The following is a 23,246-nucleotide window of genomic DNA, read 5'->3' on the forward strand; positions in this document are numbered from 1 at the left end:
AGGACTCCAGGGCTCCATAAAAAGTGTCACATTTTTGTTTTCTCTTTCGAGCTCCTTTCAGATTTTTTAATGTCCATAACAGACGTGAGCCAAGCTCCTCTTTGGAATCAATCACGGGCTACTTCTGACCATGACCTTGCAGCGACTAAAGGAGTGCAAAAGCCCATTAGCAGCTGCTATTTTCAGCTCGAAATTAACACTTCTTTTTCTTCTCTCTCCTTTTCCCCACTCCACCCCTCCCTTTTTTTTTTCTTTTTTTTTTTTTTCTTTTTTTTTTTTTTTTCTTTTTTGGACAAGAAGACAGCAAAAAATGAAATGTGTAAGTGGCACGGGAGGCCCCACACTTAGCCTTGTCTCGCAGCCTGGAGGGCTGGTGACAGCTTTGGCCGAGTGGCTGATGGCTCCTCCGTGCTGTCCCCTGCCAGCCCCGGCCGCCGCTCCCGGGTCGCACCCAGCACCAAATTCCGCACAACGCCTGCACCTGCTCCCAGCACAAAGCCAGGGAGGCTGGCATTAAATAATGAGGTGCTTTTCTTTTTTTTTTCTTTTTTTTTTTTTTTTTTTTTTTTTTTTTTAATCTTGCCGCTTTATTTATTTATTTTTTCCGGGCTCCGAGTGTCGGAACTTGGTAATGGAGGGTTATTAATGAAAAATATACGTTTGGGGTCTATTTGTTTCCATTCTGCGGTGACTTGATGGCAATTTTAGCCCTGAATTATGTATGGCTCTGTTTTGCCTAGGCAAGCTGATACAAACAACAAATATAGTTAGAAAAAGATATATCAGTAAATAAACTGAAAGGTTGTAAAATATGAATGTTTATCATCCAGACGCTGCCGCTTCTCTTCTTTTTTACATGAACTCTACTTGAGATGGTATTTAGGAGCTTGGGACTTCTTCTATTGCAGCAATCTCTGCAGCTTGTCACGAAAACAAATGACACCAGAGGGAACCTTGTCTTCCACTGTATTCTTTTGCATGAACCTCCGTCTTCTTAAGGTGCTCATAATTTAAATTTATATCCTGATTTATTGGAAGATGAGATTCCGCCCTTCTTCCCTCCCAGAGCCATGCTCCTTTTAGCCCAGGCTCCTTCCCTTTCCTGGGGCACTGCTCACCCAGTTGCAGGTGGGCAGGGGAAGGAGGATGGATCCCATTCCATCCCTCTGGAAGGGCACTGGGAGCTGCTCCCAGCCCTTCCTGAGTGAAGGATAACACCTGCCACTGCTTCTGAGCCTTGAATTTGTAAACAGGGACTTTTCTGCATCTTACACAGCAGCAGGCTGTGAACTTGGGGGGGAAACAAAGGGAAATTCAATTGTCTGATGGCGTCAAGAGAAACTTTGCATCCTCCATTCAGGAGACCGAGTCTATTTTCTAAACTATCATCCATTGCGAGCATCATGATAAATTAGCACTTGTTTTATTCTGGACTAAAGTCTCATCCCACAGGGATCTCCAAGAATTTCTGCTGCTAAAATATAGCATAGAGGAAATTACAATTTTAGCATCTCTCTGCAGTCTTAATTAAGACTGTTCTGATATAAAGCTGTGGTGTCTAATTACCAGAAAGCTGTCAGAAAGTAACTTTCAAAAACCCTGTGTCAAAAAAGAGTTGGGAAGACTGGAAATATTTATTGAGTAGCAATTTTATGGTGCTGGTGGATTTTTTTTTTACGTCTAACAGGCAACATTACTACTAATTCCTGTCTCTCAGTATTCCACCTCTGAGATAAATCCCAGTTCCAGCCCCTCTTCACCAAACAGCTCCTTTTTGTCCAGGTGACATTGGATAGGTTTTGCTTGAACAAACAGGGGAATGTTTCCTACCATTTTTTTTTAAATCTTGTACATTCACAAAGAACTTGAAGTTTTCGATTTCAGTGTATTCCACCTCACAAAGCCCAGTTCTGGCACAAATGTGCCTTTTCCCCTCCAGCAGCAGCAGAAACTCCGCAGTGCAAAACTCCCAGTTCACCTGCAGCAGATGAGGAATCCTCTTGGAGCTGCATTCCTGCCTCCTGGGGTTCTGTCCTGAAAAAGGACAAAATTTTTGAGACAAAATCTGCTCTTTTTGCATGGCGAGAATTGGGCAGAGGCTGAGCTGGCTCGGGGAGAGCCCAGGAAGCTCAACCAGCTGTGGTGACCTCTCCCCAGCCCAGGGACCAGCACTGAGCCCAGGGGTTTGGTTTTGTTCCCAGCTGAAAGTCCCTTTGCAGAGATTTGCATCAGGTTAAAAAAAAAAAAAAACAACAAAAAAAACCAAACCCGGGAGAGGTAATATGATGAATGCTGACAGGTACATTTGCTACAATTGATTAAACACTTTTGCCATCCTTAGGATTTTCTTTCCCCGCCTGGTGCCTTGCAGAGAGAGAGGTGTGAGTGACTTTGTCACTGACATTAAACACTTGTATGTACTTGGAGCTGCAAAATGTTATCCCCAGAGTTTGTTTACTCGATCTGTATTTCCAATCAGTGCAGAAGGTTTACTAAAGCAGTTCATTACTGATTTATTTATGATGTATTTAGATAGCAAATATGGTTCTGTCAGCAGTTGCTGGCTAAACAGTGTTGACAGACATTAATAGCATATGGTATAGGAATGGAATTATGATCTTTAAGAGTCTTTGTGTCTCAACATACATTTACAGTTTGCATCGTTTCTTAGGTGGAGAGACAGAGAACTTCCAAACAAGCGAACACTGTTTCTTTGTGTAACCTTTGGGGTTTGCTGGTGGTGACATTAAAATCTTCTGTGCCTGTTTAGCTGTTCAATTTAATGGAAGACAAATTCTCCCAAAGGTTTAATTTATTCTCACAAACTGAAATCACTGCATTCTCACCATGGGAAATGGCCTTAATTTTCCCAGCCTTCAGTATACATCAAGCATATAATTCATTTCTCCCCCCTCAATACTTCGCTCATTAGAAAACAAAGTTTTTTGATATTTAAATGTTACATTGGTTTGAGAAACAGATTTCAGCCCTGTAAAGTGCATTTGCAGACATGATTGCCTCCCTGACAGCAATGGGTTTATGCAGGGTGGAACAGAAAAACACTTGAATTTTTGACCTTTAATTGTCTGCTTCCTCCAACACCAGCATTTTCTCCAGTGTCAAGGAGAAAAGGCAAGAAATGAGGCTGCTCATAGAGGAAGGAAGAAAAGGCAGTGGTGAAACCACCTTGGGGCAGTTGATGCTGGTGGAGGAGGCTGAGTTGCGTTGGGAAGAAGATGAATTTCATATGGGAGGTTGTCTCTGAATCATGTGAAACAAAGTAGAAAATAGCATGGGAAATCATCTTACCCTTTTTTTTCTTCTTTTATTTTTTTTTTTTTTTAAGATTCATGATAACTGAGGAGGTGAAGTGGGAATTCACTGTTTCATTTCCAAAGTAGAGGGCAACACTTTGCCTTCCACAAAATGAAATTAATGCCCCCCCAAAAAATCTTTGCTGGAATTAATGGTTGGGCTCAACGACCGTGGATGTCTTTTCCACCTTAAATGATTCTGTGATCCGTAGGTGCCCATCAGACGAAAAGAAACAGCACCAGGAGCAAGAGAGAGCCAAGAAAAACAAAACATTGAGCCAATTCTTCCTCTCCCTAAATCCTTTTGCTTCAGAAGAGTTAAACCAGCAAGAAAAATCAGCTTCTTGTGCATGGAAACATTAATATATCATTAACACCTGAAAAATGATTAGAAATGAAACCCTTTGGGGTCAGGCTTCTCTCCTCAGTGCATGGAGCTCTATAAACCCCAAGGGTTGGTGGAATCACCTGCCCCTGACACTTTTGGCTGCTTTTCCTCCCAGTGAGTGTTTAAAGACTTGTTTGAAAGGGGCAGAGACTAAAACATGGTGAATTCTTAAATAATGGATTAAAAGCGGTTTCAGTCTCCCTGTAACTTCTCCTCTTTAAACATGTTTTCCTCTCTTTGTGCAACCCATTTCCAGTCAGTGTGTGGGAACTGACTGCACAGAAGGAGCAGTATAGTAAAAATAAAATAAAATAAAATTGCAAAATTCCAAAATCCAGATACAGGCTGGTCAAATTCCAGCTGTGCATTGGTGGTTACAGCAATTAGCCCGTGTAGACAAGGAGAACTGGGAGTTGTTCAAGACAAACCTTGTGCAGGTATTGGCTCGTTCTGTGGCAGGATTTGCCTTCATTTAAATTTTAGATTGATAAACACATTAAAAATGCATTTTTAAGGTGTTATTGCTGGTAGAAAGAGAAAGAAAACCAGGCCTAGATGCTTTGAAAGGGAAGCGCTGTTTGGATTTGAACCTAGTGGATAAACTGAAAGTGTTTAGACAGTCTGTAATGAAGTGTTGTTGGCCTCTGGTCTGTAATAAATGCTTCAATTTTATAGCTCCAAATCAACTTTACCCATAAAATCCTCAGGGACTTTCTCTACTTAGCAAATCAAGTAGGGCTTGGTGTCCACAGCCAGAGTATCCTGGTGTGTTGTCAATGGGCTCTGCAGAGCTGCACATCCACGGCTCCCACGGATAAAAGCAGCAGAAGTTACAAGTTTTGCTTTCACATTATCAGCACCCGGTACAAAACCTGTGCTAGATAAGGTGCACGAGGTTGTTTTTTGTTTTTTTTCTGTCGTGAATAATCAGATTCTTGGTGGCAAATGGATTTTCCTGGTTTGAATCCAGGTCTCACTAAAATTATTGGGTGGGTTTCTGTTCAGGAAGTCAAGTTAGTGTGCGAGCCTTTTAATATAAAACTGTGCACTTCCCACTCTATTTCTTATTTCAATTATTGCTCCAGGGGTCTGTTTAAAATCTGAATGTGCCTCATTCCCATGGAATAAACACAGTTGGAATGTGGATGGAAACGCAATGACCAGAATGCCCTGAAATGTTCCTTGTCCCAACCCCTCCCTGCATCTCTCAGAAAGCAGACTGAGCTTTCTCTCTGATTCTCTCCAATAACCCTGCCCTGCTCGTCCTCCTGATTCCCAGGAGAATTTTGAGGGAAAACCTTTCAGCTCCCCGTGTTGCTGTGGAGGTTGAAGCCCTGCTCACGTTGAAGGGAACCCTCTCAGAGCCAGCTCTGCTCTGCACTGCTGTGATTGATTTATTCCCTGGTGCTTGTACTTTCACTGATCACTTTCTTATTACTTTCCCACTTCCATCCATTTCAGCTTTTCCTCTTTTTCCAGCCATTCCTTACTCCTCTCCTGCTCCCACCTGATGGATTGGCTGCCCCAAGAGTTGATCCTGGCCTGGGGTGGGCCCTTCCCCAGGAAATAAATGATGCCCCACAGACAGAAAATGATGCCCTAATGAACACCCGGGCCCTTTTGCTCCTCTGCCCAAGTGCTGAATGTTGATGAAATGGAGGAAGGAGAAATTAAAACAAAACCCAAGATTTTTGCTTTTTCTGTGGATTTAATCACTTGAAAATTCTTCACTTACCCTTGGGATTACTAGAACAATAATTAATGTATTTTAATTCTGTAAACATTTTTAAATAGCCTCCTTTTAAATGGCTTTTTTAATATATATATTTAGACTTGCCTGCAGCAGCAATTCATCTTTGAAAGTCAGTATTCTGAATAATTTGGTAGAGGTCAGGTGCCCTCTGTTTTGTTTCCTTCCAAGTCTGAGAGGCCCCAGAAAAAAAAAAAAAAAAAAAGAAAGAAGTGGGGCAGTTCATGAAGTTTTGTCTAAAGTTTTGTTACTCGGTTGTAGAGCTGGCTGGTAGAGGGTTGGGTCGTAGTTAATCCATCCTTTCAGCTCTTTCAGGACTTCAGTCTGGATTTTTGATCACTGGAGTGTTTTGTGACCTCCTGCAGGCCTCAGATCCACTTCTGCTGGAAATAATAAATGGCTTTTCTGTACCCTCTGAGGTCCCTCTCTTCGGCGGCGGTGACATCATGGTACCTGTGCCGGAGAAGTTGTTTCTGTCACTAATGACCTCTCTGATTACTGGAGTTTTTGCCCATAACTCAGAGTTGTTATTTCTTGCTGAGGTTCAGGAAAAGCTGAGCCTGTGCAGCTGCAGCCTCCTGTTGTTGCTGCCTCTTTTTTTCATGCTCTGTCCGTGTGATAAATGTCAGATATCACTTAGGACAGGGCAGGAATGCAGACTGAGACTGGGCTGATTATGGTCTGTAAATGATCTGTGCACTGGCCCTGGCTCTCAACCCTTCCTTGGATCATTTGAGACCCAATTTAAAAGAACACAGCTTAATATTTTCATTTCAATGATTTTTTTTTCCCCTTGAAATTTCCATTATTTTACGAATCTTGATAGATACTTGGACACCGTGTTTATTTTCCATATCAGTTGGAAGTTTTTCCTTTCGACATGGATTGATTTGTTTTGCACAAGTTTCTTTGCAGAATGGAGCCAACAGTACTAATTTTACTACTGAAAATTATTAGAATTCTTGCTATTAAAAGCTCTTTACATCTGCAAGGAAACTGTGGGGCAACATCTCAGATTGGGTGGAAAGAGAGAGGAAAGTGCTGGGGTGAATCAAAGCAGGGAGATTTTGGGGGAAGGAAGAATTTTATTCCATGTTGGTAAAGGATTTTGGCAGGGCAGTGCTGGTGTTGGAGGCAGTAAATAACTAAAAGAGCAAATAAATAAATCAAATCAATAAATAATGAAATAACAGAGGTAGTAATAAACATGCAGTGTGTTTACATTGGTAATCAAGAGAGTGATGGGAGATGATTCCCTCTAATTTCAGGCAAAACTGGTTTCAAGTTTGTGCTCCCACAGCCACCTGAGGTTGTGCCTCTCAGAGAGAATATTTCAGGCAGGGCCTTAAATTTTTTCCATTTTTGAAGGGGATTTCAAAGGATCACAGGCTGATTCTTCTCCCAGCCTTGGCTCTGTTGGCTGCAACGAGACAGGAAGGCAGGATCAGACCCTCTGTGTGCCCCTTCCCTGGCAGAGAAATACCCAAATATTCTGGAGGTGAATGGAAATGGTCCATATTTTGTGTTAAATTATTAATAATTATAAATTATTGCTAAATTATCGATATTTTGCTCTTTTGGATGGCTTGTTTAGGCACCCCTCCTTCTGCAAAGGTGTTGTGTCTGCACGTCTGAAGGAGATGTTCTGACCTTTCTCATCTCTGACTGGTGTTGCAAAGATGGAGTGATGTAGAACAGAGATTTTGTGACAGAGTAATAATAAGAAAGAATCTGACTGCCAGTTGCTCATTACTGGATCTCTTTTAAATGCCAGAACCTTCTATGTTTGCCTTCAAACAACACTGAGCACCTAAATCACCATAGTAAACAGATACAGAAAGAGACAGAAAGGTTAAAAGTGTACTCATAATCTCTTGCTTTTCCTCCTAAACATGTTTGATAGCAATATTGTTTCTTAAAAACAATATGACCTCATTTGTAAAGCAATATTCATGCTAAACTAGTCAGCTGTTAAATATCCCCAGCACTGTGCATTATGATGAAGCCAAACCAGAATTTCAATTATTTTCTGGACACATTTAAAATTATAATACTTTACTGGGCTAGTGTTATAGTTCATCCAAATTACTCACAAAGTATCATATCAATCTCTGGCAAGTGCTTATTGCTTACATCTCTGGGAAGTTGGTGGAAGGAAGATGCTGTCGGGGGTAATGACCTTCATGCTGCCTTAGTGCTCTGATGGTGATGTGGCTATAAGTGCAGGCAAGCCTAATGGTCAGGAGTCAACGTTTGCTGGCCATCAGATTTGTCACCAAAGGAGCAGAGCGTCCATTTGGACCACCACGTGCAGCAGGACGTTCCTGGAAGGAAAATAAAGAGGGAAATCAGCCGCTTGATGAGCTGCGTGTTCTTCCCTTAACGCCGCCATCCCGGCGAGGGAAAATTCACACTTCAAAATTATTTGCAGGGGGGTTTTTTGTTGTTTTTTTTTATTGCCTGGAATGCAAGATCAAAACAAAGCAGGCAGATGAGGAAGATAGATTTCATTATACTCCCACTTTCTACTTATGTACCTTATCTAAAGAGATGTTGAAAGAGAAATGATGCTGCAGCATTTAACCAACTCTGAGTAACCAGCACGGATTTATGAGTTTTAGGCAAGTCTGGCTTAAAGCAGATCTAACTGGAGCTGCACTGGGACTGAGTAGCCAAAAGATATCCAAAAGCAAAATCCAAAGGTTCACTGCTCTTTAGACAGATGTTACAGTCGTGCTCTTTTCAACCATAATAATATTTTCTAAAATTAGCTCTGATAGAAGGTTCTAGGCAACACTTTATTGCAAGGGGCTTCTCTTTTATGCGGCATCTTCATCTGGGCAGGAATTCTGAGCTGTAATAAAACATGGGGGAAGTGCTGCTGGCTTCATCCCTGATCACTGGATCACCACGTTGAGTCCTCAGGAAACTCGGGATTTTCTGTTACACTTACTGCTCTTACCCCAAAAGGGACAAAGGTTTAGGAGCTCTCTTGAACCGGGTCTTAACTTCTCCAGGAGACTGAGTGCTCTGTTGGATTTAGCCCAGCTGCTCTGGTTTGAGTTGGACTGGCCAAGAAATAATCACAGCAGTGATACGGTGTGACTTTTCACAACAGCAATCAAATAATTTGTCTCTCCCGTGGTACAACTGATCGGTTATTAACAGAAACGGCGATTTCCCAGCCTAAACACCCAAACCCAGCAGCGTGAAGGGCTGGCTCTGCAAGGTCTGAATGTAGCAATGGAAAGGAACCCTGTGGATCTGGTTTTGGAACAAATCTTGTGCTTTCAGGGCTGAGCTCTTCTCTCTGCCCAAGAGCCTCTCCAGGGAAAGTGCTGGTTGTTGATCTCTCAGGGTTTATTGCGTGTCCTGTGTCCTCCTCCACGTGCAGCACATGCTCCAAGCCAGGCCCAGCTCTTCCCAAGGAGAATGTGCTGTCCATGAGATAAGCCAGGGATTCAATAGAGACAAGCCAAAAATTTATTCCCTTTTTTTTTTTTTTTTTTTAGGATAACAAGCAAGTGTCCACAAACATAATCCTCATCTTCTTTCTATTTATAATTGTAGTTAATATAAATGTACTTCATTACTGGAGAGCAGTCTTCACGGCCATACAATAGCAAACAAATTCTTCAGAAGCATCTTTAATTATTCATTTGGCTGCACTATATTTTATGCTACTTTTCATAAATGTTAATCTTTATTATTGCCCTACCAGGAAAAAAAAAAAAAAAGAAAAAAAAAAGAAAAAAAAGAAAGGAGGAAAGAAATACCTGTTATTAAATGACCTATCAGGCTGACATGGATAAATGTTGGTAGCTATTTAATTGTTTCCCATCTGCAGTTTTATACAGTTTCTATCAAACTGAAGGGTAATTTTTTTAGTAGCTGCTTATTTTAAATGTACAAAACCCTTGTGTGTAATTCCATTAGCTGCCCTACAGCATTGCAATCTACAGTTTCCCTGAGGCTGTTGTGAAATATTGATGAAATCCTTGCTTTTGTGGCTTCCTCTGATACACTAAACATTTGTCTGATGTTAGTTGAACTTGAATGGATCTGTTCAGAGTTATATCAGTAGTGACTTCAAAGGCTGTAAGGCTGTTACAGTTTTTTTTTACAAACTGAAGTTTCAAAGCCTTACCATGTGGTACTTTAAAAAAACAAAGTTCATATCAAATGAACCAAAGTGTTAGCAATACACTGGTAAGACTCATTACAATTTCAATTTCTATAGATATATATATTTTTTTTGTGATTCTGATTGGTAGCTCATGCCACTGAAAGAAATTTAGATTGGTACTTAGGGCAACCTAGGATAATGAAAGAGGGAAAACATAATTTGAAACTTGGATTTTAAATGAAGTAATCTATAAATTTACAAAGCCACACTGCTGTTTTCCGCAACAATAAATAGGACAAGAGAAAACAGAAGAAAGGCAAAGGGAGACAAAAGTTTCAGACTTCTCTTTTCATCAGCAAAGTGATTTACACTGGTGCAATTAAAGTGACTAATGAGGAAAACATATTTGCTGCTACTGCATCCCTTGGAGTTTTCAGACCATGCTGCATCTTGGGGAGAAGCTTTTGTGCCTGCACCAGGAATGGAGTGGAGCTCTCAGTGATGGGCTGGGGATGTGTGGCTGTATCCAAACTGCCCCAAACCTCACCTGGAGATGTGACACTTGCCCCAAACCTGTCCCAAACCTCACCTGGGGATGTGACACCTGCCCCAAACCTCACCTGCTGAGGCCAGGACAGGAGTGTGGTGTGAGGGAGGGCAGCTGGGGTGGTTGGGGCAGGGGAAAGGTTGAGCTCTTCGCAGTCACAACATTCTTTCGGAGCATTGTAGTTGGAAATGCAATCTGGGGATCACCAAGGACCATCAGCTGGTTGTAAAAATGGCATTGTCAATTCCAGGAGTTTGTAGAAAATAACAAATATTTTTAGCCAGAGGCAAATCACTCACTGACACTCAGAGCCCTCGTGTGAGGAACTGGAACTCCTGCATCCAAACATGGTGAAATCCTTTCCTGCAGCAGCCAGGACCTGGCACGGGATGGATTCAAACTGACTGAATCCAGAGCTGCCTTTTATTCAATAACTGCCTATGCAAACAGCATTATCCTTAAGGAAAATTATTCAAGAAAAACCTCCACAACAATTCCCTCCCTCCTCTGCATTCAGCTCAGCAGCTCACATCAGCTCACCTCTCTTTTTGCTCTTTTTCCTGTTTTATTATTGGTTTTGAGTTTATGGGTCACTCACAGGCAGTTCCCTCCAGCCACTGATCATTTGGCTCATAACTGTGCAGGATGAAGAGCAAAGGACGTGATCTGTTCTGGTTTGGCTGCTAAGGGCCCATTGAAACTCGGGGGTATTTTGCCTTCTTAACCAGCAGGAAATTGGATATCTAATAGGAAACTTTATAATACAACTCTAATTAAAGTACAACAAAAGGAAAGCCCCAAATTGCCTCATTTCAGCATTGTATATAAATAATAGTTATGGCTTCACGGAATTGCTTTTCTGTGCTAGAATTCAGGCAGTGTGGAAGGCACTCTTCTCCTTGCTCCTGTCCTCCTGCGGTGGATGGTGGTGGGTGTTCCTTCTCCTACTCTGAAAGAGGCAGGAATTCATGCCTTGGTATCAGCTGCTGTAACTACTTGAAAAATAAATTTCTAGGGAAAAAATAAAACACCTCAAAGGAATATTGGGAAAAATCCCTCCTTTGGGGTGCCAGGTTGTTTCGGACACAGAATTCATCACCATGGTGGTGATGCACGCTGAGCCACTGCAAACTGAGTGCGGGGGTGATGGTGAATAGTGACAGCAGCGAAAGCTGCAAAAAAATGACCCATTATCCAAATTAATGAACTGGCCTCCCAGCGAACCGAGCATCTTCAGCCTTTTCTGAGGACACCCAAAACCTTCCTCAGCCTGCACCTGGCTGTGGAACTAGAGCTCAGTGCCAGGACTTTGAGGTGACAGAGATGTCCCTTTGTCCCTCCATCCATCATTCAGAGCCAGGTGCTCTCTGTGCCAGATTCAGGAACCTTTCCCTCTGTTTTCTTTCCACCTTGGAGAAGTTCACAGGAAGTTATTTCCGTGGTACAGAAATTTTGAATAGTAGCCTTAAAAACTCTGAAATTCCACAATTCACTCCTTCATGACAAATTTCATATTGTAAGAGTTCTTTCCATGGAATTCCATTGCTTTTCTAGAGCGTTCCATTGGTTTCAAACCTGTTAAATTCCAAAATGTCTTTGATAAAGACTTCTGCAATGGAGTGGGGAAATATTTTTCCCCAAGCTGCCGATTTCTCTCTTCAGTTGATTTGCAGACTGGAATGAAACTGTAGCTCTGAACCCCTCCAAAGAGCCAGGTTAAGATTTGTCTGTGGGTGCTTAATGCAGTTCGACATCTTGGAGAAGGAGGAATGAGAAGTGGTCACTATCCATTATCTGCTTGGAACCTTTCAGAGAAAGAAACAGTTTCTGCCAACACAAAAAGATGTCCGAGCTGCAGCCGGACAAGGAGGGAACAAGTTCACCTTCTAGCACTGTGAGATTGCTTTCCTGATGATGTTGTTTCAAGGGAAACTGGAATATGTATGGCTGAAGAAGTGCAGGTGGTGCCATGGGTTTTACATGGATTAGCAGAGCTGCTCTGGACAATGATTCACTGTCCCTTCTCTTGGCAGAAAATAAATTTTCCAGTCTTGGAAAGAAATGTGTATATATATATATATATACATACATGTATTTTAATAAATGTTTCTCTACATGGAAAAAAAGAGCAAATTTGAGTGAAAATAGTTCAAATTTCACTGAAATTAAAATAGCATCCACCGGTGGAAAAGTTACCGCTCACAATGAAGACTTTTGACAAACAGTTGTATTGACACTCCACAGTTCAGGTCAGGAGTGATGGAAAAATAAAATGTGGTGCCACTCCCAGGTTAGAGCTGGTGTCAGTGCTGGATTCACCCCCCTGGCAGCCTGGCTTGGTGCTCTCTGCAGGGAAAAGTTCCAGCTCCAAGGGCATGGGCGTGGCTTTAGACCCAGTTTTTGCAGGTGTATTAACTGGACCTGGTTTATTTGTGCTCCTCTGTGGAAACATTCCAGAGATAGCTTAGAAAATGTTCACTTTGAAGAGTAAAGACCCAGCTGTTTATTGCAGCTCCCATCCCAGAGGAGCAGGTTTCTGAGGTTGCCATGAATCCAAGCACAAAGACATAGTGGGGGAATTAAGAAATCAAATAATTTGGAATTACATTTGTGATTATTATCCATACAATAATATTATCCTTACTGATTTTGCCCTACCCCGTCTTGAGATCAATCAGCACCAAACCAAAGACTGCATTTCCATTTAGGAAGCCCAAAATTGCTTCCATTCAATGCTTTGAAGCTCCTGAGTTTTGTCAATTTTTTCATGATAGTGACATTTCAGTCTCCCACTTCTTCAGGACTGCACTTTTCCCATCCTACATCTGCCTGGGCCTGCTTTATTTCGGTGGGAAAAATTTCCATCTAGGAAAGGGAGGAAGCGTTCATCCACTTACTGAGTCTGGATTTCTTTCATGTTCTTTTCTTCCCCGTTACGCAGTTACACATGAGGATCTCAGAGGTTTGGGATGTCAGAATGAGCCTGGGGGAGAACTGGTGGGAAGAGAACAGGTCACTCAACAATGTATTACATGGACATCAGTGTGACGTGCAAAATTTATGCTACTTATTACAGACTCTGCATTTAAAGCATGTGGGTGTACAGATATAAGACACTCTTTACTTCGAAAATAAATAATGCAAAGTCCACTTAAATTAATGTTATTTCTGTTAACCAGCTACATCCCTTCATGTCCAATGAAATCTTACTAAAAAGCCCTGTTGGAAGAACACGAGCATCTCTTGTACCCGAGGTTGTCTTGTAGAACTGGTCTCCACTGTCCTTAAAATGCCCACAGCAATTTAAATCATTTACATAAACAGAAATGCTTTTACAGGGAGGATCCTGAAATGTGGTTTTAAAGCTGCCCAAACCCCTAAACCATTAAAACAGATGTGACTGATGGTTTTGTGAAAATTTGATGGTGCTTTCTGATAAGTTAAGTTCACAGAATCACAGAATCTCCAGTGCCACCCCTGCCATGGGCAGGGACAACTTCCACTGTCCCAGGCTTCTCCAAACCTGTCCAACCTGGCCTTGGACACTTCCAGGGATCCAGGGGCAGCCACAGCTTCTCTGGGAATTCCTGTGCCAGGGTCTGCCCACCCTCCCAGGGAAGAATTTCTTCCATGTATCTTATTTAAAGCTCCACTCTGTCAGTTTAAAGCCATTTCTCCTTGTCTGGCACTACAATTCCTGATGGAGGATCCCTCTCTAGCTTCCCTGTAGACCCTCTGGAGATGCTGGAACTGGTTACTTCTCCCACTGACATGAGATTGTGTCAGTATCTTACACAGACACCAAAAAAAAAAAAAAAGAGGATTCCTCAGCACAAGTTACTCTTCTGTAAAGGTTATAGTAAACACGTCAATGCCTAATTAAGCAGCAAATTTTACCCATATTGTGGGGGATGTGCAGCTGTCTGGGACTTCTGCTTTTCCTAGAGAAGGACAAAGGAGCTTGTGAGGAATAAACTACTGTATGTACCTTCCAAAGGAAAACTCAGCTCCTGGTGAAAAATGGGTTAATGACACTCAAAGAACCTGTGCTGGAGTGGAGAATGCAAATTGCAGTGACCCAAAGCCACGGGAATGCTCTTTGTCCTGTGTTGTGTCTGATTCTTTCCTTGGATCTCCTCCTTGCTTTTGTTGTGTGGTGTGCCGGCACTGGAGAGGGGCCGTGTGTCACAGGGTCACTGCTGCTCACCTGGGGACCTTCTGCCACCTCCATGTCCCTGCCTTCTCCTGGGTCCCCCAAAAAAACACAAACAAAGGGAAAGTGGTATCTGGTTGTTGGGGAAAAATTTAGGGAGGAGAAGAAATTATTGAGGTCTAAGTGTTGTCTTTGCTGCTGCTCCAGTCTGATCACCTGTTAAAGTTTGCAGTGGCCCTGCAGATGCTAAAGGGATTCGTTTTAATATTTATCACTGAACATTTAATATTTAGCTGCTTTGCTGAAAGCTTCTGCTGAAGAGCACAGTGTGCTCCTACTACAGTGTGATTATTACTATTTTATCAGGCTAAAGTGATGTGCAGGTCGTTTGTTCAGAGCCACTGCTGTGTCTTTGCCTCTGGTTGTGACATCTTCTGCTACCACCCCTGGAGTAAGGCAGGCCCAGCTCTAAGCCAAGCCCAGCTCTAAGCCTGGCAGTTCCTAAACTCACGGCAAGGGTGTGGGACAGATGACACATGGATTTCTTAGCTCTCATCACACAGAGAGCCATCATTTCTCTCTGCTTGTGCTGCACCTTCATCCAGGGAATGGTTCCTCTCTTTGGCCTGACGGCAAATGTGTGGTCATCAGAAAGGTGGAACACTTCCTCTGGATTTTCTAGAAGGATATCTTTGGGTCAGGAGTACCAAATTCAAGGGAGCAACGTAAGCCAGGCTCTTAAAGAGCCATAAAAAGAATTTCAGATAATGGGAAGGAGTTGGATTCTAAATATACTCTTCCAGAATCAAGTTCATCTTAGTAATCAAAGAGATCATTTGCCAAATAAAATCCTTCTGGATTTGTTCTGCTTTTCCAGTTTCACAATTAACTTTGGTCTACCTCCGTCAAATCTTCTGTAAATTCCAAGGGTTCTTGCCCTGAAATCTGTGGATTTTACTGAGGCGCAATTTGCTTTTGTGGTACACAGTACATTACTTTTATAAACAAAAGGGTTTCACTTATGCCTATTAACGCTGTCAGATGTTGTATTTTGAGATATAAATTATTTGCGTACATTCCAAAGTGCATTTTTAGGTGATCAAGTGGCAAAAGGTTACGGTACCTAGATGATGCTCTGAACCAGGAAGATTATGGCACTTTTCTTCTCTTCCTTGCAAATTCCACCCTTTCTCTCACCAAGGTGTCTTGGTTTAGATAGATACAAAACCCATGACACGAGGCTAAAAACAATTTCATTGATTTGAAGCTCTTAGGATAAACTTTAAGTTCTTACATATGAATTTTCCAACTGTCCCATTACAGGACAGTTAGAATTATGCTCCCATGACAGGAAAATTATTAACTCGGGATCTCTGGCAGTTATAAAGAATTATGATCGTCTGCCAACAAAATGCAGCAACCTTCACAAAAAAAAGAGAGACATCATTTGGCTTTTTTTCACTTCCAGAACTAACATACAATATAGTTATAGATTAAAACAAAATCCAGTAACGAAAATACACAGTGTGAAAGTAGAAAACTGGAACTGTAGCATTCCCCTTTGACAGGTTATTTCATATATTGACATTACGTTTCAGGTTATGTCCAAGAGGAAGATTTAAAGGAAGAGGAAGATATAAAGGAGGAGGAAGAAGATGACGATGACAACAACTCCACTGCTCAGCTGCAGGGCAGCAATGACACCGGCACGGATGAGGAGCACGAGGCGGGTCCTGAGCAGAAAGGGAACTTCAGTTTCCAGAATTCCCCCGTCAGCCACATATCCAACCAGGATGCGGAGAACGAATCACTGCTGAGTGACGGTAGTGACCATGTGGCCGACATCAAAAACATCTGCTCCAGGGAGCCCCAGGACCCCAAAAGCAGCGCCCACCCCAAAGCCCAGAGCGAAGCACACGATTGCATGGATAAAATGACAGCAGTCTATGCCAACATCCTGTCGGACTCTTACTGGACAGGCTTGGGGCTGGGTTTCAAGTTGTCCAACTCTGAAAAGAGGAGTTGCGACAACAGGAACGGAGGGAACAAAGCTGATTTCGATTGGCACCAAGACGCCCTGTCCAAGAGCTTGCAGCAGAATTTACCTTCCAGGCCTGTCTCCAAGCCCAACCTCTTCAGCTCCGTGCAGCTCTACAGGCAGAGCAGCAAAATGTGCGGGACTGTGTTCACGGGCGCCAGCCGGTTCCGTTGCCGGCAGTGCAGCGCTGCCTACGACACCTTGGTGGAACTCACGGTCCACATGAACGAGACGGGCCACTACCAGGATGACAACCACAAAAAGGACAAGCACAGACCTACCAGCTACTCCAAGCCCCGGAAAAGGGCCTTCCAGGACATGGACAAGGAAGATGCACAAAAAGTTCTGAAGTGTATGTTCTGTGGTGACTCTTTTGATTCCCTTCAAGATCTGAGCGTTCATATGATAAAAACAAAACATTACCAAAAAGTGCCTTTGAAGGAGCCGGTACCAACCATTTCTTCAAAAATGGTCACTCCAGCCAAGAAACGTGTGTTTGACGTGAACAGGCCTTGCTCCCCCGACTCCACGACGGGGTCTTTCTCCGACACCTTCTCTCCTCAGAAGAACGTGAACCTGCAGCTCTCCTCCAACAACCGCTACGGGTACCAGAACGGGGCCAGCTACACCTGGCAGTTCGAGGCCTGCAAATCCCAGATTTTGAAGTGCATGGAATGTGGAAGCTCCCATGATACCTTGCAGCAGCTCACGACCCACATGATGGTCACTGGCCATTTCTTGAAAGTCACGAGCTCAGCTTCAAAGAAAGGAAAGCAGCTTGTTCTGGATCCTTTAGCTGTGGAAAAAATGCAGTCGCTGTCTGAAGCACCAGCCAGTGACAGCCCTGTTTCAAAATCAACCAGTAAATCATCTGCAGAATGCATAGGCCCTGCCTCTGAACTCAAAAAGGAAAGTAAAAAAGATAAAGCTGATGATGCAAACAAAGATGAGAAAGCAATGAAAACTGAGGAGTACGAAGACACTCTTCAGAAACCCCTGGATCCCACAATGAAATACCAGTACCTCCGAGAAGAAGATTTAGAAGACGGTTCAAAGGGTGGTGGGGACATTTTAAAGTCCTTGGAGAACACTGTCACGACAGCCATCAATAAGGCTCAGAACGGAGCTCCCAGCTGGAGTGCCTATCCCAGCATCCACGCAGCTTACCAGCTCTCCGAGGGAGCCAAACCATCCTTGCCTGTGGGGTCCCAGGTGCTCCAAATCAGGCCAACCATGACCAATAAATTGAGGCCCATAGCGCCCAAGTGGAAGGTGATGCCTCTGGTCCCCATCTCAGCAAACGTGAGCCAGTGCACTCAAGTGAAGAAGGAGGCTGAGGACAAGGAGGAGGTACAAAAGGACTTTGCTAAGGAGGGAGTCCAGGCTGAGCCAGCCTCGCTCAGCCAGAGCGAGAGGGAGCCTCTCCTCAAAGCTGAAGCCTCTGTGGAGCCAAAAAAGACAGAACCGTGTCCCTTGAAAGAAGAAGACAAAATTAAAGAGGACAGTGGAAAAGAAAAGCCAGTCCTGAAGGAGCCACCAGCAGCTTCTCTCAGTAATGGTTGCGCTGCTGCCAACCACTCCTCGGAGCTGCCCTGTGTGAACCCCCTGAGCGCGCTGCAGTCAGTCCTGAACAATCACCTGGGCAAAGCCACTGAGCCCTTACAGCCTCAATCCAACTGCAGCCCCAGCTCTAGCACAATTTCCATGTTCCACAAACCCAACCTCAATATGATGGAGAAGCCGGTTTTGTCTCCCGCTCCAACCCCACCAAAGCCTGCAAGCGCATCCAGGCACTATCTGTTTGAAAACAACGATCAGCCTATTGACCTGACCAAATCCAAAGGCAAGAAAGCTGAGTCAGCTCAAGCACAATCTTGTACTTCTCCACCTCAAAAGCACGCTCTGTCTGACATCGCCGACATGGTCAAAGTTCTTCCCAAAGCTACCACACCAAAACCTGCTGCATCCTCAAGGATCCCGTCCATGAAGCTGGAAATAGATGTCCGACGCTTCGAGGACGTCTCCACGGAAGTCTCCACTCTGCATAAAAGGAAGGGCAGGCAGTCAAACTGGAACCCTCAGCATCTGCTCATTTTGCAAGCTCAGTTTGCTTCCAGCCTCTTCCAGACATCTGAAGGTAAATATTTATTATCAGATCTAGGCCCGCAGGAGCGCATGCAGATTTCCAAATTCACTGGACTGTCGATGACCACCATCAGCCACTGGTTGGCAAATGTCAAGTATCAACTTAGGAAAACCGGAGGAACAAAGTTTTTGAAAAACATGGACAAAGGACATCCAGTCTTTTATTGCAGCGACTGCGCATCTCAGTTCCGAACCCCCTCTACTTACATTAGCCACTTAGAATCCCACCTAGGTTTCCAAATGAAAGACATGAACAGGCTGGCTGTGGAGCAGCAAACCAAGGTAGAGCAAGAAATCTCCAGAGTTTCAGTTCAAAGATCTCCTGAAACAATAGCTGGAGAAGAGGACACAGACTCTAAGTTCAAATGTAAGTTGTGCTGTCGGACATTTGCGAGCAAACATGCAGTAAAACTTCATCTAAGCAAAACACACAGCAAGTCACCAGAACACCATTCACAATTTGTAGCAGAAGTGGATGAAGAATAACTCTTAAGGTATGCATGCTCTATAGTGAGTTTTCATTTCAGCATTTGCAGGAGGCTCCGTCAGGCTCCGTGCTTTGGTAAAAGTAGGGAAACAGTATAAAATGCATCGTGTGTGCTGCGCCGCTCCTCCCTCGCATGCACACATCCATTTTATAACGTTTTCAGGAAGAGAGCTTGGCCAATGCAAACCCACACTGCCCTAGAGAGAAATGTTGCCGCTTATTATTTGCAAGATAGCCTTTTGCCCGTTTCTCTTTTGTTCCTAAGCGTAAATCATTTCACACCCGCTGCACTTCCGTGTGGAAGGCAAGAACTAAGCGCTGCTCTTTGCAGTGAGAATGGAAAAAAAGCAGAGAAAGAGCACTGAAACCCAAAAGGTTATTACCTCATTCAGTGCTGGCACACCAATAGATCTGATTTGAATGGGGAAAAAGAAGGAAATTCCAAAGTCAAATTAGCAAAATCTCAATTATTCCAAGTTTCTCGTAAACTCAAACACAGCCTTGAGAATCTACAAATAACTCTGAAAAGTTCCTATCTAAAACTTCAGTTTTTCTTCTGTTGATATTTGGATGTTCAGTTTTGTAAAATATTTTAATATTTTACACTTACTTAAACACTTGCTACTGTGAGTGGCCTTTTTTGTCACATCATTTTAACCTCTCTCTCCATCATTCCTTTTTTAATCTTTAAGATGTTTGATTATATTTTGCTTCGTGTTGGTGGAAGTCAATCCATAAACATCACTGACTTCAGTGCAAGTTCTCGTATAACCTGGGGGAGTTAATGCTTAATTGAGATTTTTTACAAGCTTAATATTTCCAAGACCTGTTAGTAGGATACTGCTGCGTTAGTGTTGCTATTTTTTTGCTGCAAGATACACCAGTTGCCACAACCAATGTTTATAACATGTAATGTAATATTCAGATGCCACACCATTTTTGCATTTTTAATTTTACTTGATTCACAAACTTGAATATTCTTGATTGAAATAAATATGCAGAACATCAACTAAAAGTCCAAATAGAAGTTTTTTGTTCTAACCAGTTTTTTTTTTCCAGGAGGGCTCTGTTGAGTTGTTCCCAGCAATTCCTCCAGCAGACTCAGGCTCTGCTTGTGTCCACAGAGCAATCACGTGCAGATCTGGGTTTTCTCCAAGGTGTTCATTGCTTGAATAACATTCAGAAAATGAATTTGTCAGACGGTCAAAATTAGAGATCTGAGTGGTCACTGATGCCACCTGGCTTTGTGGCCGTGCTCTGGCTGATTGAGGGGACGGGGCTCAATCCCCATTAGGGGGAAGATTTCCCATTTGTTTGTTGCAAATGAACCTTTAGGAAACACTTTCTGTGGCCAAAGCCAGCATGAGGGCCCTGCGTCACTTAAGCTCCATTAAAAATGCTACTTTTGAATAATTTAAACCATGATCAAGGGGTTACTTTGGGCTGGCACTGTAAGCTATTGCCATGGAGTATAACATCAGCGTTCAAGTGCAGTAAGATTGAAGTTTTGCATACATCTTGTACGTGCTGTCTGCTTTGCAGGAGATTTATGCTTCCTGAATATTTTAACCAGCAAAATTCCATCTCACTCCGAGGGAGTTTGTTTTCTAAATAGGGCTAAGACCCTAAAGTATCTATTTGGGCATTTTAACCCAACATTAGAATGTTATTTGTTTACCTGACCACTCCAAATCAACACCCCTGAGAGACTGGCCAGGGATAAACATCCCCGTACTTTGTTTCCTTCCCCACCAGTTAATGATTATTAAGACTCTGCCATTCATAGTTTCCACACAAGAGATAACAGAGCAAACCAATAATTTGGGGACTATCAAACAAAAGCTATCTGCCAGATATATTAATACAACAGCTATTTTGGCACATTCATGGCTTAATGCGTGACAAATGTTTCAGATTTGGTCTTAAAAGCACCGTGTTATTACTCAGAGGCAAACCAAACACCCACCTTTGTAAACACGTTACTGTTGCTGAGGAATTGGAGGAGCAAGTACAAAGGGGGAGAAAAAAAAAAATCTCCAAGGGAGAAGGAGAAAAAAAAAAGAAAAAAGTGATTTCTGCATTGTAATAACCTGCACGGAGACATATTATTCAGGTGATGTGTAACTACATAAATAAGGGACTGTCCTTCCTGCCTCTGGATCCCGAGAAATTGCTGTCCTCGTAACGCTCATCCATTTCTAATTTATATCAAGATGCAGGTTGTATCTTACCTTTGAAAAAATATATTTAAATTGCAGTGACAGAGTGATAGCACTGTTATCTGGAGCTATAATTTCAGTTGGTATGCATGATAGCACAAATTGTCTGAAATGATGGGGTATTTGGGATGGCATTGTAAAGATTTTATTACAGTTTCGGAGCCGAAAGCCTCCCTGAAGTTCTGACGAGGTTGGGAGTGGGGAGGCCAGAGTTTATTCACATGGATTCTTCAGAAATCTGCAAGGAGACTAAATCAAATAACAGGGATTTTCAGAGTTTACTTACTCTTACCATGTTATTTTTAAAATCCAGTACACATTTGAATAATAACAGAGGGGAGCAGAGTATTTAGAAAGGAGAAATATAAAGCTGAGATCCTTAAAACACACACATGCACTTGTGTTTCCTTCTTGCAGGCAATATTGCAGTGAAATAGGCATAAAAATAGAGAATATGGATTGAAATAAATGGGAATAAAACAGTGGAAACAGTACTTGAAGTATAGAAATACATAAAGTACTTTATATTTCAATGGCATTTACTAGTAGGGGTTATATTGTCAAATGTTAGCTATCATTAAAAAATATAAATGAATAATCTGGGTTAGTACTGTAGAAAAATGTGTTATGGGTATGGATTTATTTTTAAGACCTCTGTGAGGCTGTTTATAAGAAATTTGCTATAAATTCTTCTTAAATGTAAAAAGATGTATATATCTCTTTTATAGACATCTTTGGTGTTTTCCTGAATTCTTCTAAGTGATATGGGTTTAGTAATATAAAGCAAGATTATGTGTAATATACAACAATCAGACATCTCTATTCTCTTTCATTTAACCCACTTCAAATTCGGTTTTATTGCTCTTCTTCATAGAAAACCCATGAACATTAGGAAACATGGCTTTAATTAGAAGTAATTTGTATGTTGACTTGTACCTTGAAGAACATTTGTTCATTTCTTCAACTGAATTAGAATTTTTATGTTGTTCTGAGGAAAAAGACAGGGCAGAATTGTATTTCTCCCTTTAGAGCCAGGTGAGATTGGCTTGGAGCTGGTCACTAACTGAGGCTCCCTGTGGCCTTGGCTACAACTTTTGCTAGAAATAAATCTCCATAAAGTCAAATTAACCAACCTGACTGGGGAGATTTCTTTCAAAAGACCCCGATAAGTGAACAAACAGCCACCTGAGATGAACTAATTCGAAAGTAAGGCTGCTGCAAAACAACAACAACAACAACAAAAAAGAGAGTCATAATGATAAACAGTTTTTCTCTCTGTTTCCTCCTTTGTCTTTTTTTAACCATCAAGTTTAAAGCTTCTACGGCGCTTTTTTTTTTCCTACTTTATAGGAGACAACTGACATTCTGTGGTAAATGGAAGAAAGAGCAGAGCAGAACTGAAAATCCTCTAATGCACTGACACTAACTTGCCCTCTATTGTTGAAAATGAGCAGGCAATCATGATTGTTCATCAAATGGCTCCTAATGCAGTTAAAGCATTCAGCTATAATTTCTCCTTGCATTTATAATTACTGTCATAGACTGCACACCTCAGTGAGCAGATTAAAGCTATAAACTATTTAGCCGTAGCTTTAAGATGAGGAACTTGATTTGTCTGGCAGCAGTTATTTGTTAGAGAGCTTGACACTTCACATAAAAATGACTCAACTTGATGAAGAACAATGCAGTTTAAGCAATGCAGTGATTTTAAATCAGTCATTATACCACGCCCTGTAAGAATTGCAAAGCAATTTGTTAAATGATATATAGGACACGTAGATAACTGTATGTGTTAAGTATACCAAAATAGAAGATTTTTTTTTTCTTCTCTGGATTTTATTTTCTCATCCCTCTGAAGCAGAAGGAGCTGCTCTGATCGTGTTCCACTCTCAGCCAATATGGCTGTTAGGTGGTCAAGGACAATTGTGTGAATCAGTGGTCCAAAATCTGATTTTAGAGAATTTAGCTTGCTCTTCAACTTTCATTTCTTCTAAGCACCAAATATTAGAAGCTGGGAGACCCTTGAAGGAGAATCAGCCATGCTGAGATGTAGTGGTGTCACCACAATTTTGTAAGCAG

The 23,246-nt window shown here is 42.2% G+C and overlaps 1 protein-coding gene across 2 annotated transcripts in view; it reads left to right on the forward strand.

Moving 5' to 3' along the window:
- TSHZ2 (teashirt zinc finger homeobox 2) overlaps window positions 1-23,246 on the forward strand; it is a 206,334-nt gene that overhangs the window by 114,161 nt on the left and 68,927 nt on the right. The window contains exon 2 of one of the 2 annotated variants that reach the window (XM_066199195.1): window positions 15,877-18,955. In XM_066199195.1, coding sequence (XP_066055292.1) covers window positions 15,877-18,947 — 3,071 coding nt within the window. In that variant the 3' untranslated portion in view covers window positions 18,948-18,955. Of the gene's footprint in view, window positions 1-15,876; window positions 19,388-23,246 lie in introns of those variants that run through there. The other variant, XM_066199194.1, reaches the window with a different exon arrangement.

The sequence above is a fragment of the Chamaea fasciata genome, unplaced genomic scaffold (assembly GCF_029207755.1).
Source record: "Chamaea fasciata isolate MVZ Bird 193981 ecotype frontalis unplaced genomic scaffold, bChaFas1.0.hap1 SCAF_17, whole genome shotgun sequence".
NCBI classification, from domain to species: Eukaryota; Metazoa; Chordata; class Aves; order Passeriformes; family Sylviidae; genus Chamaea; species Chamaea fasciata.